The sequence below is a fragment of the Colossoma macropomum genome, unplaced genomic scaffold, assembly GCF_904425465.1.
Source record: "Colossoma macropomum unplaced genomic scaffold, Colossoma_macropomum, whole genome shotgun sequence".
Classification (NCBI taxonomy): Eukaryota; Metazoa; Chordata; class Actinopteri; order Characiformes; family Serrasalmidae; genus Colossoma; species Colossoma macropomum.
In genome coordinates this window covers 6,167,918-6,181,214 of record NW_023494790.1, presented here as the reverse complement: position 1 = coordinate 6,181,214, position 13,297 = coordinate 6,167,918, and the positions used below count along the sequence as shown (strand labels likewise).

Here is a 13,297-nt window from a genome sequence, read left to right as displayed (position 1 = left end):
AATCTCACAATCATATCTTTAAAAATGTATAATCTTGACTGTTTACAGTACTGTGCAAAAGCAAAACAATTAAAGTCAAGATGGCTGTTAAGTACAAGTTAGTCATTTTTCAGGAGATATTTCTGAGGAAAAACTGAAATTTAAAAAAAATGCTTGAAAGATATGGAAAAAATGGAAAACCTAACAACCACATACAAGACTTGGTAGCCCACCAAAACTGTCCCCATCAGATAAACAGCACTTAAAAAGCCCTCACTAAAAAAGGAGATAGACCCGTCAAACAAAGAAGCTGCTGGTGCTGTCAGAATAATGGCCTGACCATCCCAGAGTCCAGACGTTAACTTCACTGGATGCGTTTGTGAAAACCAACGTCTAAGACAGAACTTTGGAAATAAATATCTCTGCAGGTTTCTTTTGAAAAACTCAAAGCAAGTCTCTGATGCTTTCATGAAAGCTCTAATATATATATAAGTTTAATTGTTGAAGCCACTGTGTTAAATGTAATCTTCCTGGTACAGAAAAATGAACAACTTGTACTTAATGGCCACAAGGACTGGTGTGGAGCAGGGTGCGTAGTCGAGCGTCACATGCAAGACGGAGAGCCAGTCACGCCGAACCACCAGGCTAAATAACTGATGAGATTCACCTGTGTGTTGTTTCTGCCAGCCTACTAATAGCCCTGTCTTCTCTCAGTAGGTGGCAGAGCCCAGAGAGAGAAGATCAGTGGAGACACAGAAGAAAGAAAAGACCCTTTCATTGTGTAAGCTGGCTAAAAAGCCGAGTGATTCGTGTTGTTGTTGGAATAAAAAAGAAAACTCGGTCTCCACACTCTGCTCCCTGTGTCCTCACTCCTCCCAGCCTCCCAAAAATCATCAAAATTGGACATTAAATAAATAAAGGTGCTCTCTGACTTTTGCACAGCACTATGTATTTAGAAGGATCTTTTGACTATTTACATATAAAACAATGATACACTTGATCAATGACTTGATGACTAATAATCATCATCACTGTGAAAGCTTCATATTTTAATTATTAAGCCATTACCAACCAGAATTACTCAGCAGGAGGCAGTTAGAGCAGATCACTGATTTGATTCAAGTGCATCATTCTGCAGACACCACTATTGTTATTTTACCGCACAATAGTGGTTATTATACCACTACGGTTCTAAAAAGTCATTATGGAGTTAAAGAATGCAGCAGGAACGTAGCTGACTGAATCCAAAAGAAAGAGCAAAGGATTTTTTGAGCAATAAAAGACAGCACAAGCCTCTGATTTAATAGAAGGGTATTATGACAAAAAAGAAGGGCACAAAATCATGGGAAAAGAAACAAACTGCAACAATAGGAAAACAACCTGTACTTCATTTTCATGTTGAAATGAAGAATAAAACAAAATCGGAACTATAATATAACTCGTAAGACAGCAATGAGACAAAGAGGTTTAAAAACATGGGCAAAAAATCTGGTCAAACTGAGGACAAGACAAATTTTCCTTAAAAACAAGTCTAAGTCTTAAAAATCGTTCTGCAGTGACGATCAGTTAGTAGCAAAGACAACAACTGCCAAAAAAGAAAACGTTCGGAAATGTTACCTTCTTTTTCAGCATTTATTGACAAAGATGGAAATCAGTTTTTTTTGTCATGGTACCCTTAGTGCACACTACATCAACACCTTTCAAAAGTTCAGAAACAGCTGGAATGAAGTATCGTCTTAGATCATCATCTATCGAATTAAGCTGCAAAGTACTAATGATGACAAATATGAAAAGACAAGAACACAATCATTTGATCAAACAGTTGTATGTACACTCAAACACGTACATATAATAAGAAAATAAAACAAAACATGTTATTAAAGACATAACTGACATGTACATTGGAAATCATGAATGTGGATCATAAGACCACAGCTGAATCGTATTCAAATCAACATTACACAACATTAACAAAAAAACCAGATGTGAAAAATGGATAAATGTATGATGTTTAGATGGAGTAAACACTGGGTGTGTATTGAGAATAGTGGCCAACCTACAAAACTAAGTTAGAAAAATATGATTTGGAATATGTAATTACTGCTATGACAATAATATATAGAACATAACAACATCGGAAAAGGCTGAACTTCTCGCATTTTCCTTATACGGTAAACATACCTGATCCTTCTTCCGTCACCATCCCCAGACCTTCAGCTTTATTCTGCCTCTCAAAAGCATTCAGGTCTAGAACACTGTTATAAGCACAACAAACAAACAAAACACAGACAGACAGACAGAGACTTGCTGGTGACAACATGCCAGTGTCCAGATTGTTTTACAGGTGGCTAATTCGTTTTAAAGCGGTTACTTAAAAGTATTTCCAAACTTTTACTTATCTGGTTTTATTTCACATAAAGCCTTAGGGAAGCCCTGCTGATAGAACCAGCCACTACTGTCTTACCTGCAGGACTGCATAAGTCCCGCCAGGCTCTGAAAGAATCCCACATCCTTCTTATCCTTCAGGTAGTCCAGCATTTTCTACCAGTGGATAAAAATAACAAAGATTACAGAAATAATACGAGCACTGTGTTATTAAAGCCCCAACCAGGAACAGCTAAAACAGCAGCAAAGCTGCCCCAGGAATATTAGTTTTCAAAGGAATGCACAGTAAATGTATGTATGTTAGACTGCGGTTGTTGCTTAGAGGGAGTTTTGTGGTACGAACCATTTGCAGAAATTTCTGACTGAGAGTTTAAATATGTCATGCATACAGTGAATGTGTTCCGCATACTGTAATCCGCTAGATCAGGGGTCGGCAACATGCGGCTCTTTTACTGCCCTGTTGAGGCTCTACGGCAGAATTCGATTGTTAGGTAAAAATAAAATAATCCTCCTTTGCAGTAAAATAAAGCTCTGCTGATCATTATAACACAGTTTAACAGTAAATGGTCTTAAACGCTGGACTTAATGTAGAACTGCTAATTCGCTCTTTAACCCTGAAGACTTGTGCACAGACTACCGGTCGTATCATAGCAACGCAGACAACAATCTCGCCTAAAAAAGAAAGAAAGATTTAAGATGGACACTGATCATGTGGAGACGAATGGACTTATTTACATTTATAAGCACTCCAGCTGGTTGCCTGATACGTTTAATCTGCAGGGAGAAGCTTTTAAACACTAAAAAGTCGCGAGGCTGAAGTCATCTTCTCATTCGTCAGCTTCTTGTTCGAATTTTACCGTTCCACCTTAAATGATGCAGCAGTTACTTACTGGCTCCTCGGGCACCATTTGGTACGAGAACGGGAAAATTCGACCAAAAAGCTGGCGAATGATAAGCAGCTTCAGCCTCTTAAAAAATCAAATGTTTTTTGAGACATTTTACTGGAAACAACTGCACTTTTGCGGAAAAGTTTCCTGCCGGAGATGCGAGAAAAGCGACTATAGCTGTGAAAGCTTAAAGCAGAGCGAGGTAAGTCTGTTTTTTCATTTATATTGTATTTTTTTAGTCTACACTGGGACATTAGCACTTACTGAGACATATTTACAGCCAGGGTGGTAAAACGTTACTTCAATAAATGGTCATAAAATGTGGCGGATTGATTTTTGTTGAAAGGACAAAACGGCTCTTCATAACATCTGGCTTGCCGACCCCTGTGCTATACTGGCAGCTGCTGCTCTCTAAGCAAAATCCACCAAAGTGTTTACCTGCTGCACAGTAGAGTTCCCACCATTGAGTACAGCAATCCCAAGCTTTAGTGTGGATGCCACCATCAGTCCCATCTCACCTGCAGGCACAATTAGAACAGAGTCACAATCTCTATCACTGCAGCGATATGGTGGTCAAAAAGACACCACTTCTAAAAAAATATATAATTTTACAGGAGGCTTTTTGTAAAAAAAAAAAGTGTTTCTTAATGATTATTAATTACATAATAAACACATTAACAAGCAGTGAGTGGCAACACTGATGCACTGACAGAAAATGCTGCTTCTGCTAGCATTCTCTTGTTATGATGTTGCCCCTTCATGGACTCTCCCATTTTGCACTGGTTCTCACTCATGGACTCATTTTAGTCTGTTGTATATATACTGCGCTGTCTGGTTTGCTCGTTTGTGAAGTCTTGCCGTTCTTTCCATGCATTTTATTGTTTACTGTTTTTCTGATTATAGTTTTGTCTGGTTCCTTGCTGCCTGTGTCTGTGCTCTGACCCCTGTCTGTGATGACCAGGAGTGTTGGATTGCCCCTAATCAAGCTACTCAGTGCCTCAACTCCCCAACTGTTACACCTATGGAGGAACTAGCATGCAACTAGCATTTTGGACTAGACTAGCTGACAACTAAAGCTAGATTAGCTACCGCTAATTTCACTGCATGTAGCCTTCATTCTGTCCTTCAGACTGAGGGTTTGTCTAGAATGAAGTTTATTTGAAGCTGTTCTGAACCTGACTCTGCTGTGAGGAGAACGACATTACAGTAATCACTGTCGTTTATCTTTCCTGATTTCTGTTTCTAGGCCGTGGTGGCAACAGCTTGAGGGAGATTTTCCAGGCCCAGAGTGATTCCAAGGTGCTTTCCTGTTTCCAAAGGATGAGTTGGACTGAAATGTGAATGAGAGTTATACATGCACTCGATAATCCGATCACAATCAGATTTCTGCAGTTATCCGATTATTCAAATGGTCATGTAAACGCCATACTCCAATCTAGAAATCTGATAAAGAGAGCTGTTTTTTTAGCTGAGTAATTAGATTTCTCAGTGCATGTAAACTCTTACTCTGATTTCTATTGGATTTCTCAGTCTGAGCATGCACGAGATCAGACGTTGGATGTCGCAAGATGGCAGCAAAACACTGTTGGAGCGGCGCTGAAACCAAACACGAAATAAAGGATTTGAATATTCTTCATCTTCTAGATGATGGAAGTTCTTATTTTCAGGTAAAATGTTGTGATGTTTTTAAAAAAAGCTGCGATATGAAGTTTGAGTTTTACATTGTGTTCTGTGAGTTTAGTGGCTGGTTGCAAAGCAGAAATCTGATTACTGTCTGACTCTTGTAGACCCAGAGTTTCCCCATTATCTGACTACTCAAGTGCATGTAAACGTGTTGATTACTGACAAAATCTGATTTTCTGCAGTTATCGGATTATTGAGTGCATGTAAACTCACTCATTGAGGTACTTGGTATTTACTGCATACAGTTTAAAAACCAAGAGTGGCAATGAGGAAAAAAAAAGCAAGCATTTTGCATCATGGCAGTGACTACAAGTTTCCAAGGTAATAACGTAAATTCAATACAGTACCCAGACTGCAATGCTCTCTAAAACAACACTGCACATGACTGTAGTAAAACTGAAAGGCAAAATCACACACTTAAGGCTGAAAACAAAAGGGTTTATTAGTTTACGTATTAGGATTGGTGGTCCAAATTAAATTAGTTTTGTTTGTGCTTTTTTCCTCTGACTGAAATCACTTTGTGATTTTTAAGTATCGAGTCACGAGTCCGACTCGAGTCATGAGTCAGTTAACCGCAAGTCTGAGTCAAGGCACGAGTCAGTTAAGCATGAGTCTGGGGCGAGTTGCAAGTCAGTTAAGTGCAAGTCCAAACAGACTCATGAATTAGTTATATGTGAATCCTAGTCGAGTCATGAGTCAGCTAAGCGAGAGATTAAGTTAAGGCACGAATCAGTTAAGCACAAGTTCAAGGTGAGGTGCAAGTCAGTTAAGCACGAGTCCAAGTGGAGTCATGAGTCAGTTAAGTGCAAGTCCAAGTCAGGTCACTAGTCAGTTAAGTGTGAGTCCAAGGCGACTCGTAAGTTGTGAAGTCATGAGTCAGTTAAGTACGAGTTTGAGTGGAGTCACAAGTCAGTTAAGCTAAGTCCAAGACAGTTATGAATCAGTTAAGTGTGAGTCAAGTCATGAGTCAGTTAAGTGCAAATCCTAGTCGAGTCATATGTCAGTTAAGCACGAGTCCAAGTTATGAGTCAGCTAAGCGAGAGTCTAAGTCAAGGCATGAATCAGTTAAGCACAAGTTCGAGGTGAGTTGCAAGTCAGTTAAGCACGAATCCAAGTGGAGTCATGAGTCAGTTAAGTGCAAGTCCAAGTCAGGTCACTAGTCAGTTAAGTGCGAGTCCAAGGCGAATCGTAAGTTGTGAAGTCATGAGTCAGTTAAGTACGAGTTCGACTGGAGTCACAAGTCAGTTAAGCTAAGTCCAAGACAGTTATGAATCAGTTAAGTGTGAGTCGAGTCATGAGTCAGTTAAGCATGAGTCTGAGATCAGTCACAAGCCAGTTAAGCATGAGTCTGAGTCGAGTCTGTTAAATGCGAGCCTGAGTCGAGTCATGAGTCAGTTAAGCACCAGTCAGAGTAGAGACGCAAGTCCGTGTCGAGTTGTGAGTCAGTTAGGCATGGCTCTGAGTCATGAGACAAGTCAATATGTGCAGACTGAGTCACTGACTCAAGTCCACATCACTAATTCACTCCAGGACTGGAATTTAGAAACACAGATCGAAACACAGAATTTTCATGCATACAAAATATGATAGAAGCTAATCAGAGAGCAGCAGACTGGCGCACCTTTGCTAGCGCTGATGGTCTGAAGCACCATCTCAGCTGCGCCACGATCGTGCAGCCGGGCCTGCTGGTACAGCAGCTTTTGCTTCTCCATCTCTTTCTCCTGCAGGAGGGAGGCAGGGAGAAAGAACAAAAGAAAGAAAGAAAGAAAGAAGGAAAGAAAGAGAAATGACATCAGCATCCTCTGCACCCTCCCCCTGTGCTCCTGGATCTCTGCTGACTACATTGGTTTGGTGCACAGATGATTAACGACTAAAGCTTTTGTTTGTGTTTAGTGCCCAAAATTAAGAGCGTGATCCATATTCCTAAAACCACATCATATAGCTTATGTGTATTTCAATGCTTCTCATACTTGCTAACTGGTTGTATCTGCCACACATTTCTTTGGATGCTCCTAAGCTTCTAACAGGAAAGCAGCTGCAGGATCAGTATTGCTTAAAACAAACAGTGCAAGTTTAAAGTTTAAGGCGTTGCACATTTATTCTGTGGAAAATCTGAGCATGTTTAGGTCTAATAGCTGTTATGACATGTTCTAACAACCATCCACAACGCAGCCTGTAAGGCACTGGACAGTGATGCAGTTTTCGTTGATTTGTCTCTACAGTCTCCAGCACAGGATTTGAAATGCGACAAAGACTACGATATTGTCAGCATTCATTTCACACCGTAGTTACACCGATCAGGCAGAACATTATGACCACCCTGTTTCTACGCTCATTGTCCATTTTATCAGCTCCACTTACTGTATAGGTGCACTTTGTAGTTCTACAGTTACAGACTGTAGTCCATCTGTTTCTCTGCATACTTTGTTAGCCCCCTTTTACCCTGTTCTTCAGTGGTCAGGACCCCCATGGACCCTCACAGAGCAGGTACTATTTGGGTCGTGGATCATTCTCAGCACTGCAGTAACACCGACGTGGTGGTGGTGTGTTAGTGTGTGTTGCGCTGGTCTGAGTGGATCAGACACAGCAGTGCTGCTGGAGTTTTTAAACAACTCAGTGTCACTGCTGGACTGAGAATAGTCCACCAAACAAAAATATCCAGCCAACAGTGTCCTGTGACCACTGCTGAAGGACTAGAGGATGACCGACACAAACTGTGCAGCAGCAGATGAGCTATCGTCTCTGACTTTACATCTACAAGGTGGACTGACAAGGTAGAAGTGTCTAATAGAGTGGACAGTGAGTGGACACAGTGTTTAAAAACTCCAGCAGCACTGCTGTGTCTGATCCACTCAGACCAGCACAACACACACTAACACACCACCACCTCAGTGTCACTGCAGTGCTGAGAATGATCCACTACCCAAATAGTACCTGCTCTGTGAGGGTCCATGGGGGTCCTGACCACTGAAGAACAGGGTAAAAGGGGGCTAACAAAGTATCAGAGAAACAGATGGACTACAGTCTGTAACTGTAGAACTACAAAGTGCTCCTATATAGTAAGTGGAGCTGATAAAATGGACAATGAGCGTAGAAACAGGGAGGTGGTCATAATGTTCTGTGTCAAAGTCAAACTTCACTCACTGTTTTAATTCAAATACAAGTTGCCAGAGTATAGAAACAAAACAGCTTTCTAAAACTGTCCAGTTACTTATGGACTGCACTGCATTATCCCATTAGCCTCATCACAAAATTGTTCCATCAACAATATAAAAGGTAAGTTACTAAGAACCTATTCAACATGTGTACAGTGTGTTTTACTGTATTACTGTGTCATTTCAAAATAGCGACATAAGCTGTGAGACATGGTAGCTGAAAGCTTAGCATAAAGATGGCCACAAAATGTCTATGAAATCAGAAATTAACTGTCCTTGTGGAGCTACAGCAGCCAAGGCAACACACAGTAAGCAGTGAGCAGGTCCTGCTAGGCAGCCGCATGTTACTAGATGGAGGGAAGAGGGAAAGACAAAAAACCAAAACAAAACAGCAGCTCCAACTGTTTTTAACCTAAGTTCGAAAAAACCAGGGGGTGAACAAATGACGGATTGCGGATGGTTTCAAAAGGAAGTAGAAAGTCGAAAGGAAAAGCAACCAATAGAGACATTTAGCTTGGTTACCAGAGATTGCTCTTCTTTGCTGGCAATTTTGATGCTTAAATCTTTCATAATATCACGCTGCGGAAACAAAATTTGGTCAATTCATATTTCACCCTAAGAGGCTGATTTCTCTTTAACTAACTGGAATAAAAACACAGGTGAATAAGGTGGGGAGTCAGAAACAATGGAAGCCTCTAGAACAGCCTTGTGATCGTTTGCCATGCTAACACAAAAGCAGCCAGTCAGTGCTAAGGTCACTTTGAACTTTCCCTCCAGAGGTTTGGCCAATTTCACATGTTAACATGGCTAAAAATGACAGTCAGGCTAATGAAATCATTCAGCCCTATTTAATCAGCTAACATTTCTATGTATTGACATGGTTCATGTCCTGTCACAGCCCTAGCACTGGTTTGCTGCTGTTTGCTAAATGATGCACTGACCAAAACTGACCATATACACAGGCCTACGGTACAGTGTGACTAATGAGGTTCAATTCAGAAATCCGAAAACTTTAAATCTGCACTGAATCCTCTATCGAATGCTCTACTGTGGACACTTTAAGCTCAGTAGCATTTCACCAACACCACACATATGAAAAACAAAGTGAACTGGACAAAGGTGGATGTATAAAACTCAGCATGCAATTTCTGAAAGCAGCATAAAAGAATCTGTGTTCTTATGTGGGATGGGGGACAAAGAATATAGCCTGAAGGAAGACGGCGCCTACTTCAAAACTCTTCACTTCTTCTTCCTCGTCTTCCTCCTCGTCATGGCAACTCTGTGGAAAAACACGCAAACGAAACAAAACATGTACGTCTGGAGAACCTTCTACAGCCTGCACTAAAATCCATAGTAGCAGCAGTGTTTCAAATTTTCATGCACTGAATTCTCATTAAGAGCTCTCACCTTAGCCATTATGTCAGCATAGGCCATGTACAGGCTGTCCTCTTCCAGTTTACTGAAACAGATCATTTAAAAGAGGATGTGTTCGTGTGTATGATTACACATGTGTGGTAAGTAGCTCTGTCATTTGTGTTGTGAACTTCCAAAAAAAACATATTTTAATATTAAAGTGCCCTTAACCTAGATTTTTCTTGTATTTTTATGACATTTGTGTGATTTTACCAATGTTTGGGGAAACGCAGTACAAAGTAATGCATCATCATAATATAATTATATTGTCGTGTAGCAAAACAGGATAACGCCTTATAGTATAAATTAATGATGCATCGAAATGAAAATTCACGGCCAAAATGCTAAAATAAAAACTAAAAGGTAATAAAATTATTATTTTATTATTATTATTCTTATTAATAAAATTTTCAATAAGACAAAACTGAGCTGACAATAAATAGGAACAGTACATAAAATAAACATTCTGAAGTTATTACAGTACGTAGGCAACAATATGCCGATGGTTGGTTATTTAAAGCAATGAATTCTATCATTTTTTTTTTTTTTTTTTCACTTTGGCTGTAACTTTTTTGTTTAGTGCATCCTTAGTATAAATTATTATAATCACATTACAGCGACTAATTTCATCGGTATTTTGCTACTTGCATTGAAAATATGTCCGTAATAGAGCAATATTAACTACACAATGCATTCAAAACGTGAAATTCTTCTGTATATATTATCCATGCCTGTCTTTGTATGTAATCGCATTACCAGCGACAGCCGACTCAATGACTCTGACTGTAGTTGTAATGCAGCCCAAAGTGCTGCAAACTCTATTAATAATCTGTCAAATCATCTAATCACGCTAACATGGATCTGATGGATGAAGACCCTAGTGCCGAAGATGAGAGAGACCCAACCCCACCTAAATAGGCCCGACTCAATTTACACTCAGAAACAGCAGAAACAGCTCAACAGAAACAGCTCTGTAAGATTTATATGTACTTATTCATAAAGATTTTACTTCAAGGCTGCTTTTCAACTGTTTCTACTGATTAGTTTCTATTTCAAAGAATCTCATCAGACTTCATAATTTTAATCAGCAGTACTGGTTGTGTACTGGTTGTGTTGTCCAAAGGCAAGTTGTTTAGATAATGTTTACTGAGATTGTACTGGATCCATTTTTTTCATAACAAAAACAATCGAAATTTTACATGACCACGAATTTTCACATGACCATTTCCCAGCCACTCTTTTTCCCGTTAACCAGGCTGTTTTTGTTGTTACTGCGCTTTTAGTACTTATATAGGTAAATGATCTCTCTTCTGATTGGCTGACTCATTCATAAACGGACTGTTCTGACCGAGATCCTCAAGTACATCTTCCACTCCACTTACTCTGCTACAGACCATCTGCAGTAACAACATTTCTCATCACTTCAGCATGAATGGACAGCTAAACTGCTGCAGACTGAATGGGTGACCATAAGCAAATGTGTTCATACTTGTGAATGGATGAATTCAAGATTTCAAAAACATTAAAATCTGAGTAGCACATAGGGGATGAGACTAAAGGTTAAAGAGTGAGAAGTAAAATCTAAACGATCATCATATATCCTGTGAGAAGGAGCACACCATTTCTCAGTGAGTGCTGTCCTGCTGAAAAGTTGGATGAGCTGGTGCAGGGGGTCAATGCGTTTGATCCCTTCATCCTCCTCTGACGGTTCCTCTCCACCTGGCTTCTGCAGTACAAAACACCTGACTTTAGCTTCATGTTTTCATTCAACTCCACCACGAAAGCACTTAGGACACCTTTACCTTTTATTTCCACAAAACATTTACACCCTTTTCTTTCAGTAATTCATGACGGGCCCTAACAATGTAACACAGACGTAGAAGCAGTGCTGGCGTGAGTTGTCTAATGTAATCTTTGTCAAATGAAAGACCAAAATAACAGCACGGTTCAGTGAACGCTGCAGTCGTAGTACACTGTCATCTTTCATTTGGCCACAAAACTTTAATTAATCTATTAAGGAAGAACATTATTGAAAACCGCGCACAGACTTTACCGTCCAAGGTTGCTTGAGGTTATTTTGTCTGAGGCCGTTTTGTCTGAGGCTGTTTTGTCTGATTCCATATTATCCGAGTTTTTTTGTCTGAGGTTGTTCTGTCTTATGCTATTTTGTCTGAGGCTGTTTTGTCTGATTCCATATTATCTGAGTTTTTTTGTCTGAGGTTGTTCTGTCTTATGCTATTTTGTCTGAGGCTGTTTTGTCTGATTCCATATTATCTGAGTTTTTTGTCTGATGTTGTTTTGTCTTATGCTATTTTTTCTGAGCCTGTTTTGTCTGATTCCATATCTGAGTTTTTTTGTCTGATGTTGTTTTGTCTTATGCTATTTTGTCTGAGGCTGTTTTGTCTGATTCCATATTATCTGAGTTTTTTTGTCTGAGGTTGTTCTGTCTTATGCTATTTTGTCTGAGCCTGTTTTGTCTGATTCCATATTATCCGAGTTTTTTTGTCTGAGGTTGTTCTGTCTTATGCTATTTTGTCTGAGGCTGTTTTGTCTGATTCCATATTATCTGAGTTTTTTTGTCTGAGGTTGTTCTGTCTTATGCTATTTTGTCTGAGGCTGTTTTGTCTGATTCCATATTATCTGAGTTTTTTGTCTGATGTTGTTTTGTCTTATGCTATTTTGTCTGAGCCTGTTTTGTCTGATTCCATATCTGAGTTTTTTTGTCTGATGTTGTTTTGTCTTATGCTATTTTGTCTGAGGCTGTTTTGTCTGATTCCATATTATCTGAGTTTTTTTGTCTGATGTTGTTTTGTCTTATGCTATTTTGTCTGAGGCTGTTTTGTCTGATTCCATATTATCTGAGTTTTTTTGTCTGATGTTGTTTTGTCTTATGCTATTTTGTCTGAGCCTGTTTTGTCTGATTCCATATTATCTGAGTTTTTTGTCTGATGTTGTTTTGTCTTATGCTATTTTTTCTGAGCCTGTTTTGTCTGATTCCATATCTGAGTTTTTTTGTCTGAGGTTGTTTTATCTTATGCTATTTTGTCTGAGCCTGTTTTGTCTGATCCCATATTATCTAATTTTTTGTCTGAGGTTGTTTTGTCTTATGCTATTTTGTCTGAGGCTGTTTTGTCTGATTCCATATTATCTGAGCTTTTTGTCTGAGGTTGTTTTGTCTTATGCTATTTTGTCTGAGGCTGTTTTGTCTGATTTCATATTATCTGGGGTTGTTTTGTGTTATGCTATTTTGTCTTATGCTATGTTGTCTGATTCCATATTATCTGAGTTTTTTTTTTGTCTGATGTTGTTTTGTCTTATGCTATTTTGTCTGAGGCTGTTTTGTCTGATTCCATATTATCTGATTTTTTTTGTCTGAGATTGTTCTGTCTTATGCTATTTTGTCTGAGCCTGTTTTGTCTGATTCCATATCTGAGTTTTTTTGTCTGATGTTGTTTTGTCTTATGCTATTTTGTCTGAGCCTGTTTTGTCTGATTCCATATTATCTGAGTTTTTTTTTGTCTGAGGTTGTTTTGTCTTAAGCTATTTTATCTGAGCCTGTTTTGTCTGATTCCATATTATCTGATTTTTTTTGTCTGAGGTTGTTTTGTCTTATGCTATTTTATCTGAGCCTGTTTTGTCTGATTCCATATTATCTGATTTTTTTTGTCTGATGTTGTTTTGTCTTATGCTATTTTGTCTGAGGCTGTTTTGTCTGCTTCCATATTATCTGAGATTTTTTTTTGTCTGAGGTTGTTTTGTCTTGTGCTATTTTGTCTGAGGCTGTTCATTTCAAAA

At 39.0% G+C, this 13,297-nt stretch overlaps 1 protein-coding gene across 1 annotated transcript in view; it reads right to left on the bottom strand.

Moving 5' to 3' along the window:
* Nucleotides 1-13,297, bottom strand: part of ryr2a (ryanodine receptor 2a (cardiac)) — a 368,896-nt gene that overhangs the window by 52,615 nt on the left and 302,984 nt on the right. The window contains 7 exon segments of the mRNA XM_036571987.1: nt 2,161-2,234; nt 2,444-2,520; nt 3,690-3,769; nt 6,556-6,655; nt 9,318-9,368; nt 9,497-9,548; nt 11,122-11,228. Coding sequence (XP_036427880.1) covers nt 2,161-2,234; nt 2,444-2,520; nt 3,690-3,769; nt 6,556-6,655; nt 9,318-9,368; nt 9,497-9,548; nt 11,122-11,228 — 541 coding nt within the window.